The sequence below is a fragment of the Equus asinus genome, chromosome 19, assembly GCF_041296235.1.
Source record: "Equus asinus isolate D_3611 breed Donkey chromosome 19, EquAss-T2T_v2, whole genome shotgun sequence".
Lineage (NCBI taxonomy): Eukaryota > Metazoa > Chordata > Mammalia > Perissodactyla > Equidae > Equus > Equus asinus.
This window is the reverse complement of record NC_091808.1, coordinates 24417031-24434682: the sequence shown is the minus strand read 5'-3', so window position 1 is coordinate 24434682 and position 17652 is coordinate 24417031. Positions and strand designations below refer to the sequence as shown.

General features: G+C 39.1%; 1 protein-coding gene across 5 annotated transcripts in view; it reads left to right on the top strand.

Moving 5' to 3' along the window:
- The first annotated feature begins 2683 nt into the window (after positions 1-2683).
- SPAG16 (sperm associated antigen 16) overlaps positions 2684-17652 on the top strand; it is a 911706-nt gene continuing 896737 nt past the window's right edge. For 4 of the 5 annotated variants that reach the window (XM_070489783.1, XM_070489782.1, XM_044751340.2 and 1 more), the window contains exons 1-3: positions 2684-2888; positions 12592-12638; positions 13784-13879. In XM_070489783.1, coding sequence (XP_070345884.1) covers positions 2762-2888; positions 12592-12638; positions 13784-13879 — 270 coding nt within the window. In that variant the 5' untranslated portion in view covers positions 2684-2761. Of the gene's footprint in view, positions 2889-12591; positions 12639-12851; positions 12982-13783; positions 13880-17652 lie in introns of those variants that run through there. The other variant, XM_044751342.2, reaches the window with a different exon arrangement.

Genomic DNA, 17652 nt, shown 5'->3' with positions numbered 1-17652 from the left:
TATTTGGAACCCTTAGAGAATTAGACTTCCAGAAATTTTTTTGGAGTAATCCAGTCATGATACTTCTTTGCATTAGAAGACTTTTTTTTTTAGCTCTTTTGACAAGAACGTTTCCCACTTCTCTACCTTAAGCAGTGGATACTGGCCATATTTCATTTATTTTCTTATGACTCTATTACAATCTTCCTCGTTTTTGAGTGCTGGATATTCTAGAAATATTTGTGGGGTTTTTTTGCCAATCTTCTTTTTTTTTTTTCCTGCTTTATCTTCCCAAATCCCCCCGGTAGATAGTTGTATATCTTAGTTGCAGGTCCTTCTAGTTGTGGCATGTGGGACACTGCCTCAATGTGACCCAACGAGTGGTGCCACGTCCATACCCAGGATCCAAACCGGCAAAACCCAGGGCTGCCACAGCAGAACGTGCAAACTTAACCACTCGGCCACGAGGCCGGCCCCTAGAAAGATTTAAGTTTTGTCTTAAAAATGTTCCTATAGGGTGAGCCCTGGTGGCTCTGTGGTTAAGTTCAGCATGCTCCATTTCAGCAGCCCAGGCCTGGTTTCCAGCATGGACCTACGCCACCCATCTATCAGTGAGCATGCTGTGGTAGCAGCTCACATAGAAAATAGAGGAAGATTAGAAACAGATGTTAGCTCAGGGTGACTATTGCTCAGCAAAAAGAGGAAGATTGGCAACAGATGTTAGAGAAAAAAAAAGAAGAGGAGAAAAACATGTTCCTATATATGTATATTCCTCACAAATACAATGTCCGACTTAGGATTAGCATATCCAGTCACTATTTTGAGTAAATTTTATTAACAATTATTTATTGAAAATATTTAATATGCTGAACATGGTGATGATAAGTGCTTTTTACATATTTCACTTCATTTATTCTTCATATTTTAATAAGGTAGCTATTAAAATCTCCATTTGAGAGAAGAGGAAACTATGCCTCAGAGAGCTTAAATTAATTACTGTCATACAGAAGAGCCAGGATTCAAATCTGTCTGTAGAATCTGACATACTGTATCTAAAAACTAAGAAAGAGCCACTGTAATAGACCCACCCACAAAATTCAACTAAGTATTGACTGTTCAAGAGACCCTCCTCCATGATTCTTCCATGCTCCTACATGTCTTGCCAGGTGTGAAAGGCACTTACCGCCCTTACCCAGGTCATTTCTCAGGCTTCTTTACAGGAAACAATCCTGAGTGATGAAATAACCCCCCTCTGGAATAAAGAGCAGGCTTTCTATAAAAGTGGTAGATTTCCCAATTTCAGTTTCTTACCTATATTTTCAGCCTCTTATCATTGTTCCTTGAATTTAATGCTTATTTATGCTCAGAATATGGTTGATGTGAGCATTCAAGGAAAAAGAGTAACTTATTAAAAGAATAAATACCATGGGGCCAGCCTGGTGGCGCAGTAAGTGCACACTTTCTGTTTTGGCACACCAGGGTTCGCTGGGTTCAGATCCCGGGTGCGGACATGGCACCACTTGGCAGGCCATGCTGTGGTAGGTGTCCCACATATAAAGTAGAGAAAGATGGGCACGGATGTTAGCTCAGGGCCAATCATCCTCAGCAAAAAGAGGAGGATTGGCAGCAGTTAGCTCAGGGCTAATCTTCCTCAAAGGAAAAAAAAAAGAATAAATACCAGAACAAATTTTCCAATTATTATGTCTAATTGTGGCCCTTGATTATTCTAAAAAACAATACCCAAAAAAACAATTTAATTCAATAGAAATAACAGGTATTTCTTAGTGTCTACTATGTGCCTGATGAGTTCTTAATGCTTTATGTTGTTTTACCCCTTGCAACAATACTTTGAGGTAAGTAATACTATATCCCCACTTGACAAATGAGGAACTGGGGCCTAGAGGCATTATACAGTTTGTCAGAGGTTTCATAGCGAGTAAGCAAGGGAGCCAGGCTGCAAATGCAGCCACTCTGGTTCCAACACCCGGGCTCTCAATCACCTCCTTACGGAGTTACCACTATCTTTTTGCTGTTACCACTATATTTGTTGCTATTTGCATCCAATTTTCATCAAGAAATGTAGAATGAAAAACAGCCTGCAAAGAAAAGGGCCCTGTAGATGCTTCTGCTACATACACAAATATTATTCCAAGTGCCAGTTATAAAACCAAAGTCAAAACGCATCTCCAGATAAATGCTTTCAAAGAGCACCAGAATGGAATTGACTTAGGTAACCCCCCTAGCTTTTTATTGCTAAGCATCTGAGGATGGTAGTTCCCTGGATCAATCTCTCAATTATGATTTCCAGGGTTCCCCCCGCCCTCTTTTTCAGGAGTTTTCCCTGGGGACTTCGGGGCTCTACACACATCTAAAATCCGGGGACTGATGACGGGCATGTAAGAACCAAGAGAAAGGCAATTTACGGGAGAAAATGAAGTGAGAAAGAAAGGACAGGGTCAAAACGAAAGAAAACCAAGCTGCCTTGGTAAGAAAATGTGTATAATCCAAGCCGACTGTTCCTCGCGTTTTATCTCGTCCACTCCAGGAGCCGCGTCCCCGGCTCTCAGGGTAACTAGGCAACGACGTTGCCCTGGTAACCCGGGAAACTCAGAGGGCTCCAACGCGTCTGGCTCGGGCCGCCCTTCGGTACCCAGCGCTGGCCGGGTGGGCGGGGCGAGGCGGAGTCGGGCTCTCGCGAGAGCTGCGTGGGGCCTCCGGCGGCCGCGTCAGGCCGGCCTTAGGGACGTGCTGGCCGGCGGGGGCGGGCCCGGGAGCGCCAGCGATGGCGGCGGAGGAAGGCATGGCTCCCTCGGCCCTGCGGGTCCTGGAAGAAGCGCTGGGCGTGGGCCTGACGAGTGCCGGGGCCACCGCCGAGGCGGTGGCGGCCGAGGGCGCCTACTACCTGGAGCGTATCCTTGGCTGCGCGTCGGGCCGAGGCGCGGGCTCCGTTGGGGCCCCGCCGGGGCAGCCTCCGCGCCGCGGGCGCCCTGACACCCCCGCCGAGCTCTCCTGCTTTAGGCGCGTGCGGCCGCCGCGGCCGTTGGAAGGAGAGCAGGAAGACCTTGAGGAGCCACGTGTTTCGTAACCACTCAGTAAACTGTGGATGAAGTTCTATGTTAAGGCAGCGCAAGAAATTGCTTCAACCCTCCTAGCCCTTAGTATTTCTCCTAAATGAGCCCGCGGGCCTTCGGAATACCGTGGGAGCAGACTCAGTGGGGGGGCATGAGGAGGTTCCGCAGGACCGCTCTCTGCCTCTGGGCTTGAACGGGCTCCAGCGCAGATAGCAAACCCCTGATCCTGTAGGTGGCCCCATTGTCCAATGCTTAAATGTTTGTTTTGGCAGGATCAACTTCCTGGATAGTTTCAATTTTGGCTATTTAATAACAGTAATTACTTTTCTCCCCCGCTTTAGCAACTGAATGATGATCTGGTGAGCTGACAGGGCTCAGAGATGTTAGGAAGAAACCAGATAGAACGATTATCAGTGGAAGTACCAGAAAAATTGAATAGCCACGTGTGGATGGTTAGGTTCCCTGTTTCTTCTGTAAGGCTTTTGAACTCCCCTTCTCTAGGCATCCAGATTAGTAGTACTGGAGAGATGGGAGGGTTCATGAGAAGATACCTACTTCTTTCTTTCAGGCAGGTAGGAGAGAGATGGTTATCTGTTTTAGTCTTAAAGATGTCAAGGAAACTCCAAAATCTACCTTATTCTTTTCTCCAACTATAATCCCCCTAGATTTAACTCAAGATTTCAGAGATCCAGCAATAACTTATTTGTGGGCTCTGTCTGGCAAACTGATTAACGTGTCCTGACTCAGGTGCAGTACACACCATGCCACCAATCTTTGAAGAACATAGTTGAAAGATCACAGAAAATATGCAGTATTTTATTCGATGCAAACATGATTTTTACAGGAATGTTGGAATAGTTTTAAATCACCTTGGATGAAATATTTGGTTTCTGTAGTGTCTTAAGTGAGGTTTTATATTAGGTTTTCCTGGCTCTAACGAGCTGTCTTTTTCAGTAATGGTCCTTTTTAAAACAAGCCAACAATTTCAGAACTTGTCTAGGTCAAGTATGAAGTTATCCAGTGTTCTTGCTAGTGAATGATGACGAGGCATCTTAGCGTTTTTGTCTGAGTTAAAATGAATTCTGTTACACATGGTTTCGTTGTTAACATAAGACACACAGGTAACTTTTTGCAAACATCTTTGTGAAATAAATGCTGGGACTCTGACAGAGCACAACTCTCTGCAGTGAAAATTAGGTTTACTTAACTTGCAGGGGCGTCATTGAGACACAGCTGCCAACGGACGGCAGTTTGCAAAAAACCAGTCTTACAAAGACTTCTCCAAATAATCACGTTTACAAATATAAGGAACTCTAACTTTTCTGATTTTGTTTTCCAGTTTGTGGATTATCTAGCACCTTTGCTCTTCTTCCATCTCTCTCTGGTTGACTATTATTTTGCATTTCAACCAAAGGGTAGTCAGGGGACAACAGAACTAAACATTTAACCAATCAACTTTCCTCCATTCAATGTTCCACTAAGAGGTTTAGTCATAGGAGAGACTTTAGCTCTTAGTTAAAATAAAGTTTGAGGATTACTTTTGAATGCCAATTATCCCTGTCTCCCCGGGCTCTCTTGACATGCATAATTAAGAGTTGACTGTATAAGGTTATTTGACGTTGTTTCTTAAGGCAATTATGATAGTTGCTGAAGTGAGACTTTCTTGGGTTTAAATTCTTTAGCTCTCAGGTAATTTAATTGAGCTATTGCGGTGGATAAATAAAAGTTGTATGCACAAATGAATCAGAAATCTGATGTTCTCTACTTTGCACATATACTTAATCACTTCTAATCCACTGCGTTTGGTCCTGGACTTCCCTCATTTATGACTGAACAGATGCTCCTAGAACAGTAGGCAATGAGCTCTCAATATTGAACAAGACTTTGAAAGAAGTTCACTTGAATTCTCCGGGAAATCACCCCTTTTTCTGCTCTTAAACATTCAAACATAAAGAACGTATATAGATTAATATGGTCCAAACTAGAAACAGCCAGGACCCACCATGGGGAAATGGCTTCATTCACAGAGGCCACACATTCTTTATGACAGTTTAGAGAATGTGTGTTCGGGAGAAGGAATTCTTACCCTTGCAACATCCCTCCCTCATAACCTCTTTGCTGTAACGATGTCACCTCTTTCTCTTCTGAAACACTTCACAATATCACTGCTTTTAAGTATTAAACTTCTACAAGGCGAGATACAAACATACATGACATACTTCTTGTCTTACTTAGCTCTCTCCAGAGCTTTAAGAGGTTTAGTCATGGAATACATGAATCCTCTGGAGAACTCTTCATGAGAAAGATATTTGCAGCATTGTAAAATGCAAAGCTCGATTTTAACTATGTGGTCTGTGCAGGGGTGAGATTTTCAATTGCAGTATTGAGCAGCTGTGTGGCTGCAGACATTTGGGAGTGCCCAATTCCAATTGGGGGATGCAGGCTGGAATGAATTGTACTAAGAAAGCTAGCACTTAATTGATTTTGTTGCTACTTGTCTAAAGAAAGATCTTGTTCAAGCAAGAGTAATGGAATACATGGACTCTAGGAAAATGGAGCCCCCCAAATATTGTTTTGTTACTTACCTTCCTTTTCCCTGATCCTCTGCTCCCTGACTAGCTTTGGATGATTATTTCATCTTTCTAGGCATCCGACACTAAGAATTTGGCTTCTTAGCTTGTGGACATAAGTTTGCTGGCCACTGAAAAGGTCTCCTCTGGGCCCAACAGCAATTTCTGAGGCTTGAGTGAGTTCAACCAGTCCTTTGAGGGTAATCAACTTTGGGTGTGGTCCCAAAGTCAACTCTTTCTGAAAATGCAAAATTAAGGATTCCAGACCCTGAAATGTGGTGACCACACCAAACTGAAACCCCATCTCGTATGCATGCTTCTCTTCTTAATGACATCCCTAGCCATTCTTTCGTTGCAATAGTAATGTTCACTGACAACTTTGATTAAAATAGAACTTCTGTTATTTTAAAAAGTTTTGTTATTTATTGCTTTTAACCTTTAGTTATTTTTTTTCTCTTAAGATGTTACTTCTCTGGAATGCTTATTATATTAAGTGAGAAGATATTTGTAAAATCCTTAATAATTATTATGTACCCAAGTAGTGCATTTCTTATTATTGGAAAACTGAATTTGCCCATGGCTGCTTAGTTACACCCTACATATATCCAAATAAAAAGAATAGACAATCTGAAGGTAGAATCTAGATCAAGAGGCATGTTACTAAACCCAGAGAGCTGAATTTTACATGCGTGAAAGTCATAGCTATTTGGAGAGAAAAATTGTGCTTTGTTCTGTGTCCTCTAGTCTAGGCAGACCTTAATGTGCATATGAATCAAAGATATGGATCTTTAAATGAAGATTCTAATTCAGTAAGTCTGGGTCAGGGCTGAGAGTCTGCATTATTAACAAGCTCCAGGTGCTGCTGGTGCCGCTGGTCTAAGGACTATAATTGGAGTAGCAAGGCTGTAGACAAACATCTTAACCTCTAGCCTTTATTGTTTCAGATATAGGCATAATATGTAGAGCCCATATCTGGATCTCCTGGCTTAGAAGTTGAAAAACTTATACCAGCACCCACTATGAGAACTATATATAAGTCTTGTATGTTGAAAGGAAGTTATTGTCTAGCTTCTGAGGCAGAAGATGTCCAGTAGCTGTCTAGGGCAGGGGCGGCCATAAAATTCCACTCTTGCCAGTTCTCATGAATTGGTAGTGGTTCCCTAGTATGTGGTGTTAATAAGAATTCCAAGACCCTGTGAAGACCCAGTGGGAAAGACTGCAGGAAGCAAACAACATTGGGAAAAGCAGCAGCAAGTATGCTAATTATTTACCATCTTTGGTCTATGTTATTTAGTTAACTTACTTTATTTAAACTGGCATGCCTGAGAAAGGGAACAGACTGCAAAATTTGCTACTTACACTACTTTTCTTTTATTTCAATTTAGTAAGTAAAATGTTAATCATGGAAGATCCAGGCTAGATTTTAGATTGCTTCTGTGTGCATTGACTCTGCAGTGATGGCAAAGATTACAAAGCAATTTCTGTCTATAGTAGCTTTGGGAAATCATGTAAAATATAATTAGCTATATGTTTCACTCCAGTTCTTTATAAAGATGCTGCTCCTGGCAGTGATCACTATGTACAAATGCAGTAGCGGAAGAGACCAGTGTGTGAGAAACTTTGTATGCTGCTCACATCTGAAAATTGTTCATTTCTTTCTGGCTATGATCCATTTGCAGAACCTTGTTTGTGACCTCGTCGTACCAACTGTCACCTCAAGCTCTTCTCCATTAGACTAACTGAAATGCTTCTGTGGGGCTTCTTGTAGTCGTGTCTTCCGTAGTACTGTGATGGATTTAGGGCGGCCTGGCAGTTTGAGTGTGGGTGTATATTGGCCTATTTTTTGATAGATCTTCTACAAGAATCTGGTGAGGACTCTGCTAGTGCAGATACTAGCAATTAGTTCACTCATGGGAACTGATTCATACTATGCAAACTCACGAGTACTACTCAGTTCCTTCTACGGTAAGTGGAGGTGTGGAGGAGTGGGCCCCTCCGTCTGAGTCTAGGCTGTGACTCTAGGCTACAGAACCTGGCCTGGAGTAGGTGGCACTGTGGGCTGTGGCTGCAGGCCAGGGAGGAAGGGAGCCATAGACAGTACCCTGGCAAGAGCAGACTAGAAAACCAGGCACAATATTAAGTGTCAAGTCAAGTTGAAGCAGGTAGAAAGGCAAGAACCAGATCTGAGTGGAATAGACAAGGTGGAAAAAAATGAATTTTGGAAATGGAGTTCAAAATGATATTCTTTTTTGAAGGAATACTAGGCAGATAATGGGAAGGGAGTTTTGTAAGGTCTCGGAGTCAGCTTGGCATTAAGAAACTGATTTTAAGCCAGAATGCTGGCTTATTATTCTGCAGTGGAGTGATAACTTTGCATGAGAACTATGAGCAGCTTAACTGTCTGGACATTTCCTGCAGAATGGGATCACCTAAGAGATTTAATTGCAGATGAGAAAGTTGCCCAGTAAAAGTAGAATCAGAATAAAGGCTTTTATTTTTCAGGCAATTGTTAATGAATTGCCCATTTCCACTCTGGCAATGCTGCTGCTAAGGCAGTGCTTTCCAGCCTTGTCACACATGGGGCTCCATCAGGTCCTGCTGCACTCTGTTTTTCTGGCTCTCCTGAGGGCCCGGGGGATCAATATCTGTACAGTCCACAGTGTTCTCTTTATGAGAACCTAAGAGTGTGATTTCTCTCAGCCTTTGGAACCAGAAATTGCTGTACATCTGCTTAGAAACTCGTCTGTTTTCATTGGCTGGATACTGAATTGCTATCTGATTACATTCCCCTCTTTACCTTGACTGCTGGGAAGCTGAGAGTCAGATCTGTGGCTTATGTTCAACAAAGTTCATGAGGCTTGATGGCATGTACCGCATCTTTTCCTTTATCTTATTCCTACTGTTTCCCTTTTTCGTCTAATTTCCATATTCATTTATTTTTATATTTGGTACTGTATGCATATTTGTAAGCTGCCACAGAGTCGTTTGGGGATTCGTCTGTGCATTTGTCCATGTGTTGCTGACCGGCTAGCCAGATAAACAGATGCATACAAGCATACGTGCCAAAAAGTACATTTATTTCTTCAGTAACACTGCAACATCACATTTCAACTAAGTTGCTTCTGGGAAGATTTTCTATACAAAACATTTTGTGGATACTAAAAATGCCCATCAAGGAGAGTGCTGGTTCCTGTTTGTGATGTTCATCCTCTTTCTGATCTTTTGTCTCATTAATCTCTTGCCCTTGGTTAATTTAGTCTTTGAGTCTGTAGTCCTGTAGGTCTTTTATACTTCTCCCTCTTTTAGGGTCTTCAAATTGAGATATTTAAATGATTTGATTTGGTTGTTGGTAATATCACACTGGAGAGTTTAGAAGACAAATAGGTGAGAGTTCGTTACCTAGGATCTTAGTAGAAATTGCATATTCCTGTTGTGTCACTGTAGAAACTCTATGGGTGAGGTAGAAAATTCATGATGTTTTTACTCAAGAAACTTGTCTTTGTCACTCATAGCTCTGTGATTCCTGGAAAATCTTTTAATCCACCTGATTCAGTTTCTTTTTTCTCAATTTAGTGATAACTGTATCTGTACCAGTCAATCTCACGGATTGTTGTGAGAATAAACATGGTTATGGTCCATATGACAATACTTGTTAAGCTTTATAAAATGGTAGTTATTTTTTCCCTTAATCTTTTTCATTTTGGGGAAACAGAATATATTATTAGTGATTAAAAGCTGTTGCCTCAAATATTTTCTGGGTAGCCGCATACAAGTGTTGTTTGATATTTTCAAAGCTTTGAGGACAAATCATGTTTTTCCCTCTACATGTTGCCATTTTTAACAACCTATGCTTTGATATTTCTTCCTCACAATAATCTTGTGAGTTGGATTATGCACAATTTTAAAGTCTGTGCAGATGACTTTAGAATATTTATTTCTTTGTGAAATTTAGTATATGTGAGCAGTGAAAAAGGATGGTGTTGGTTTGTGGAGATGTAGACAAGTGACTTCTTACAAAGTTGTCTTCTGGTAGCTGCCTCGCAGAAGGGGCCGTACTTTTCTACAAAAAAGAAGCTGACTTCCTGTAGCTGAATCTTAGGAAATTTTGTCTTATTAAGTGAAAATGTGTCAGAAAAATATAAATCTAGAAAAGAAGAAAGATTTAGAATGTTTTTGATTTATCCATTCATCTTAACATTTGGGGGAATTAGGCCATGGGAGACTTATGAGACTTCTCCATAGGTACTTAACTCTTTCCAAAACAAGGAAAATAAGAACAAACACTTGTATAACATTTACTATAAGCCCGATGATTCACTCTTGAAACCCTATAAGGTAGTGTGATACCCAGCCTGCCAAATAATGCCCAGTGATCCCCACTTCTTGGTATTCATGCTTTTCTGTAGCCCCCATATGTACTGGATAGGGTTGACATACATAACCAATAGGATATTAAATAAATGATGATGTATGACTTCTGAGGCTTGGTCATAAAAGATATCATGGCTTCCACTTTGTTTTCTTAGATTGCTTATTCTGTGGGTAGCTAGCCACGATGTCTTGAGGATGTTTAAGAAGCCTGTGGAGAGACCCACTGAGAACTGAGACTTCCAGCCAGCAATATCAGTGAGCCATCTTGTACTGTGACTCTGTCTGCCATCTTGACTGAGACCTCATGAAAGATCCCAAATCAGAATCCTCCAGATAAGCCACTACTGAATTCTTGCCTGCAGAAACTATGAGATAAGATGCGTATTGTTCTCGTGTGTGTGTGAGGAAGATTGGCCCTGAGCTAACATCTGTTGCCAATCTTCCTCTTTTAGCTTGAGGAAGATTGTCACTGAGCTGACATCTGTGCCCATCTCCCTCTATTTTATGTGGGATGCTGCCACAGCATGGCTTGACGAACTGTTCTAGGTCCACACCCAGGATCTAAACCCATGAGTCCTGGGCTGCTGAAGAGGAGCGCACGAACTTAACCACTATGCCACTGGGCTGGCCCTTGCTTATTGTTCTTTTAAGCCCTCAGTTTTGGGGAGCTTGTTATGCAGAAATAAGTAAAAAATAAAAATTTTGATACCTGAAAGTGGGGTTCTACCATAAGAAATACTTTAAAGTAGCAGAGTGGCTTTGGAACTGAGCCTTGGGCAGATGTTGGAAGTACTTTAAGTAGGATGTTAGTGAACAGACTGTTGGTGGAAGCCTGATGACTTTTAAGGAGGCTACTGGCAAGGAATTAAAGGAGAATGAGGCAAATGCTGTTGGAAGGTGTTCCATAGCAACAGGTAACTAATATAAGAAGGTACTTCATGCCTGGTATTCACTACAGGTGAGGTGAGTTCAAGGTTATGGGACAGACTGCAGGTGTGCAACTTTTTCTCTTGTAGTTTAATCTACTTTTAATTAGTTGCTTTTTGAGCCTGAATTACTTTTCACCACATTCTTAGGAGAGACACTCATATTTGACGATAAAATACTGGCCCTTTCATAAATATCTGTTTCCTGAGAACTGGTCCTAACTGAACTAGGCTTAAGTGTCATCTCAAGTGATAAGACAAGCAGTGAAGAGTTATTGCTTATGATGGGGATGAGTAACATGAGTGCATTCCCTATCTTTTCAGGTTTAGAACTGTGTGCAAGATAATTGGCAAGTACCTCAAGTATTTACATAGCACAGAAAACCCATAGGGAATAACAAGAGAGGTAGTGGAGCCCAGTGGAGCCTAGTGGGGCCTGAACTGCTGGGAATGATGTCCAGCTCTGCTGGGTCCTAGCTGTGCAGCCTTGTGCCTCTGAGTTCTGGGGCCTCGTAGGTAGGATGTTCCACCCTCTAGGTAGGATGAGGATCAAGTCAGTTAATATATGCAGAACCCTTAGGACGGTGCTGGCCTTCTATTAAATACTAGGTGAGTGTTATCAGTTCTTATTACAAACAACAGAAGTTGTTATATACACTTTCAGCTAACTCTTGGAAGGCAGAATAACAGAGACCATGTCTCATAACCAGCAGCAAAATGAGAACTGGCTAATCTCGTCTTTGATTTTCGTAACCATCACTGTGCAATAAAGTATTTAATTTCATCCCTTTTAAACTTGGCATAACCAAGTATGTACATTTGAAAAAAATGCAACAAAGTAGCATTACTGGTATATGTTGTGATTTCTTTTAAAATTAGAGTTTATCTTGAAGTTTTCATTTGTAATGAGAGTAGCTTGTAATTTTTGAAAGTCTTACAGCAATGCTGTTAGGATTTATTAGAATCATTTCCATTGATGTTTTAATGCTTATTTCTTGATAATTGATGAACTACTGAATTCTTACTGTATAGTTTACATTTGCTTAAAAATTAGGCTACCTTTCCTGAGAAGAGAATTCAATTTTAAAACAGAGATATATAAGTAATAGAGATTTAAGTAACTTTTATTGCTGAAAACACTGAAATGTGCTTATTACTATTTTTTATATTTAAATATTGGCGTCCTTTTGATTTTTTCATTCATAATATTTTAAACCAAATGAAGAAGTCACACTGCATGTGAGTGACTCAAGAACTCTGGAAAATTTGGCGTTGTTTCACATAAATTTGAAAAATTTACTGTGATAGTTTTCCCATCCATTTTTCTTATCTCTGTCTAATTTATATTTTGATACTATATACATTATTTTGTAAGCCTTCTTAGACTCGAGTTGGAAATCATTAAATAGTAAACAGACAGAAATGTTGGTTTTCATGGGGTTGGGTTGTATAGAAAATAATTTAGAATAATAGTTAAAATATTTTACTTTAAAACATCTCTTATATTTGTAGGCTGTATAGGGAAGGGAAATTTTTAAAAAAGAGCTTAAATTGTATGTATTTCCCAACTTAGTAAGATAAGTGGATCTAATACTGTGTTTTAAAGTCAAATCAATTTTAAATATAATAATTTTATTCCATATGTTTTGAGATTAAAACTTGACAAGATTTCAGAGGTCACCATAACTGAAGCATCTGAAGATGATTATGAATATGAAGAGGTAATTTGTTCATTTTAGGTATTCTGTGAATTCATTACAGTCATTCTTGTGAAATATTCACTGTATTTTATTTTATTTTTCCTTAAGAGGTGCTAGATTTTCAAGTGAATTTAGCTAATATTAGCTGGTTAAGAGTTAAGTGTGAAAAATCTATTAAAAATTCAGATTGGTTAATACATCTGGTTCTTTTGGTTCTTCTGTTAATTGTGCCTCAGAGGCAGCTCCCTGTCACCTGCAGTGTGGATCCACCCTGCACACTGTCATCGCTGTCTAGCAGCATCCCCTGTCCTGCAGTCTGCTCTTGGCAGGGTTCCCAGCTGCCCACTGCCAAGCTGGAGCTCAGGTCCGGTGCTTCCTTTCAGCTTGACTATTCTTCTGTCTCATGTGGTTCCTGTCTCACACCTTTCCTTTAATTCCTTCCTCCAATGAGACCTAGCGTTACTTCTGAGACTTGGAGGATAGAGTCACACTTAGATGACAGCAGGTGCAGATCAAACTGTGGAAGCAAGCCTGGTCATCTGTGGCCTGGGCAAGCAAAAGACAGAACAAACGTAGAAGATAGACTTTCTTACTGCTGGTAAAATGGAGACAATGTTAATATGTACCACATGAAATTACTGAATGAGTTAGTAAGTCTAAACTCTGATCACTACATAAGAAGCTTGTGGTAAGTGTTAACTATCATTAATATCATAATGAGAGTCAATTGCATTCTTCCAAAAACTTAACATTTGGGTAGTAATTTTTGGTTTGTTTTTAATAGAGATTTGCAGTTGCAAATAGTTATAAAAAAGTAATGATGGAGAAAATCTGGGATGAGGAGAGAATAGCGGCATTTAGATAGCCTAACATTTTTTCGGTAGAGTTGTTAGGCTACATATTCCTTTATAGATAAGAGCAGATGCTCATAAGATAATCTCGAGTTTATTAGAAGTGACACTGAGTGATGTTTACAAGGAAGTCAGAAAGCTTCCTGCTTGTTAGTTATCCATTTTTCATAGAACTTCAGAATGACATGGTGTCTTACATAAAGTATATTTCTTCGATCGTTTGTTTTGTGAGGAAAGAATTATTTCTGAAATGAAATAAGGTATTTTTATATTCCTACTCACTCTTCCTATCTTTTTTCCTTGTGATTTATTTAGATACCAGATGACAATTTTAGCATTCCAGAAGGTGAAGAAGATCTGGCAAAAGCAATTCACATGGTCCAAGAACAGGCTATAGACACTCACATTTTGGTGAGAATTTTGAACACAACTGTACCCTAAAGTTTAGCAGTGATACTTTTAATGTGAAGTTTTGAAAGTCACTTAAATTTTGAGTCCTTCACTGTCCTTATTAAATGCAGCCCTATCACGTGCTCTGCCTTTTTCCCTCCTGTTTATCATCAAACCTTCACTTTGAGTAGTCGTGTTTCTTCTTCTCAGCATCCTCATCATCCACATCTGATTACTCCTGCACGTCTTTGCAACGAATGACACCTGTCCTCAGAACTCTGCCTGTTTAGTCTCATTGGAGACTAAACCAAGGATTTTCAACACTCATGTACAGAATTTGGTATTGTATACAGATTCTCCAGTCTGTTTTGTAAGCATTCTGGTTTTTTTTTTCATGGAAATATTTAGCTTACAGGGAATGCTTCACATATTATGATTTTTTTCTTATGAATGAATTTTACTAAGGAATATGGTGGAGGATGCTTTCTGATTATAATGCCACCAATTAAAAGTACGTAAAATGATGGCATTCCTATAAAATTGAAAACTCATTTAAAAATTGGCAATAATTTAATGATGATGGCAAAAATATTTTTGAAAGCACTTTATATTTTCATACTAACACTAATTAAGAAGGATGCTTTTATTCAATGATGAAAACTTTTCTTACTGAGAAATGTGGAGGAGGTTGTGATACACTTATTTAGTTGCAGATTTGACTTCCTCAGTGCGAAATAATATGGGATAGACTTCACTCCATTTTCTTTCCATATTTTCTATACTTCCTTAGTCTGGAAGTCCAGTAACTCCTTTCCAAAATATATGTCCACTCAAAATTTTAAAAAGCTCGCGAGGAGTATTTCTTGAAGCCAGAATTGGTTATATTCTGCTATAAATGGCTCAGAGTAAACTGCATTCTCTAGCGTAGCCTATGGATATAGTTCCTTCTAGGTAGACACAAAGTGAGGGCTGCTATGTGGACTTATGAGTCTGTTGGATATATCAATGCAATGATTTATAGGAATAGTTTTAAAATGTAGCATTTTGAATGATGAGCTGTGAATCAACATAGTTGCATGATATGTGTATTTGCTGCTCATCATCTTCCCTCTTGCTTTACGTCATTAAGTAAAAAGGGGTGTAAAAAAATATTTTATGTACTGCTTATTTGTATTGGTGCTGATAAAGTAGATAAGCCTGACACAGTGCATGGCACTTAGTAGGTACTAAATGAATAGCAGTTGAGTAAGTAAATGGATAAATGAATCTCTGAGTGAAAAAATTATGACCTAAACTGTAATTCTTTTTTGTATGTGGTGTCCTGCTAGAAGGTCTTTGTAAATCCAAAGATGAATCCAAGGAGGACAGAAATACAATGCAGGACCTGTCATATCTGCTGAACCAAATATCAGTCATTCTCTTATCAATTTCTCAGAAGCTTTCTTTTATCATAACCTTGCAAGAGTTAACTTCCCAGATTTCTGGCATATTTATAGCTGGTCAATTCTTATTTAACTTCTTTTTACCTATTTTTTGAGTTCTTTGGAGGAAAATGCTATGCAGAAAATTCACAAAAATTCCCCTTAAGCTTTTAAAATGGAATAATTAAAATTATTCAATAATTTAATAATTTAAATCATTTTAAATTCAAATAATTTTAAATAATAAATAATTATATGAAATAAATAATAACATAAAATATTATTTAAGAATTTAAGTGATAATGTGAAATAATAGTTCATCTTGATGAGGATATTAGTTATGTATTTTTAACTTGTTTTTTATTCCTATAGTATTTTATCTTCAAAAACTCGTTTTGAGTTGTGCTATGGGCTTTCTGTTTTAAAGAGTATTTATTGCTTATGAAACCAGCTCCGTTTTGTAATGCTCTTATTACATCTATTTGTAAATAAGATATATTTTCTTTCGTATTAGAGGATGGAATAGTCCCCATTCAATGAGGACTTTTAAAATCTTCATTAAAGATTGCAAGTAAAAAGTCCTACTATCAGGAAAGTTGAATATAGTTGAAAAATAGTTAAAAAGTAGTTGAAGTAGTTGAAATAGTTGAAAAGTTAAAAGTTAGAAGTAATTAAGCCTTATTTGTTAAAAAATTAGTGAAGCCTACTTATTGAATAGTTGGCATACATTTAAATACATTCTTAGGATTTTCTTTAAACCTTGGTGATATAGATGAAAAATTTGAGAATTGATTGCATGTTTTATTTCATAAACTTTAAATTGTGTATTCGATACCATATCCATTTCCTTAATAGGTGCAATGGTTCTGAACTCTGAGATAAAATATAGTTTCATTCCATTAAGAGGATTATAAATCTCAATGTATAAGCAAGAACCATGGCAGCTTAAGGTGGTTGGATTTCTGTTCTGGATGTTTCAAGGAGTGTGTAACAGGTGTATTCAGGAAGAGAGAAAGGAAACATTTATTTGAGAGGGCAGGAACCTACTAGCTGTATTGCAGCCGTACAGACAGACATCCTGTAAGCAGCCTGCAGGCATCTTTAGAAACTAGAGCAGGCCCAGGCTCCCTCTCCTCCTTTTCCTCCTATGTTCCTGATTTTCTCAACTATCGGCCATCTCATCCTAAAATATCATAGTCAAGTTTATGGAACAAAATGCCAGGGTAGCATTTGTTATTATACAATGGACGTTTGCTTCCAGCTGTGCTGTGCCCTTACCTGACAATTACACGTAATTGTTCACCGAAAAGCAAAGACTTGAAAGCAGCTCTCCTGTGCTCTGCAGCTTTGGCATCTCCCGTGATGTTTCAATAGGGTCCTGGACATAATCTGTTAGATACTATTGTTTTTTAATGATCTTAGGAAAGAAAGTCCAAATTATTCTGCTTCAGCTTTCAAAAAATTCGTTTTAAAACTCCAGTCATTTGTCAGGAATTTTCTGTCGCCCCCTAAATTTGCTTCAGCTCACCACTATTTTGAATGTTTTAGCAGGTACTAGGAATTAACATCAGCATTAAATTGTGCATAGCACTTTTGAAAAGAACTTTTTGGGGCAACAGAGATTCTCTTTCCTTAGTGAATTTCTGTGTAAGCTTTCCGTGCATTCTGTGTAACCCACCATGTAACCATTACCAGGTCAGAAAGGAGAAATAGAAGAGGAACGTCCACTGCTGCATTTCTGGAGGTGAAAACAGATCTGTCTGAATGATCAGCAGTTTGATTAGTGTGTTCTTGCCAACGAGAAGAAAATGAAAACTCTGGAGACAAAGATGCTCTTGATGTTATTAAGAATCTGCTCCTTATTTGATTTATTTTATACACTGACTTACGTGATTTGGTAGTTTTTATGGCTCTCCTAATTTTGTATCTCACTTGGTGAAATACCTCCATTTTTGGGGTCTTAAACTTGTTTCTCAAGGGTCATATACTAAAGATTTTAGGTTTTGAGGGCCGTGAGATCTCTGTTGCAACTTCTCAACTCTCTCATGTAGTGCGAAAGCAACCATAGACAATATGTACACAAATGGACATGGCCGTATTCTCCTAAACTTTATTTACAAGAATGTTTATCTGACCCCTGACCTAGTTGATAGACTGACTGACTTCCTTTATTAAATATGCACGTAGTACTGCAAGCCCCCTCCATGGTACATAATTTCTTCCATAGCGTTTCTAAAAGTCAGTCTACCAAAAGCATTCTCTTTCTCTCTCTCTCTTTTTTTGGTGAGAACTCTTGCGATTTACTCCCTTAACTTTCTATATATCATACAGCAGTGTTAGCTACACTCAAACTGGAAGTTTGTACCTTTTGAC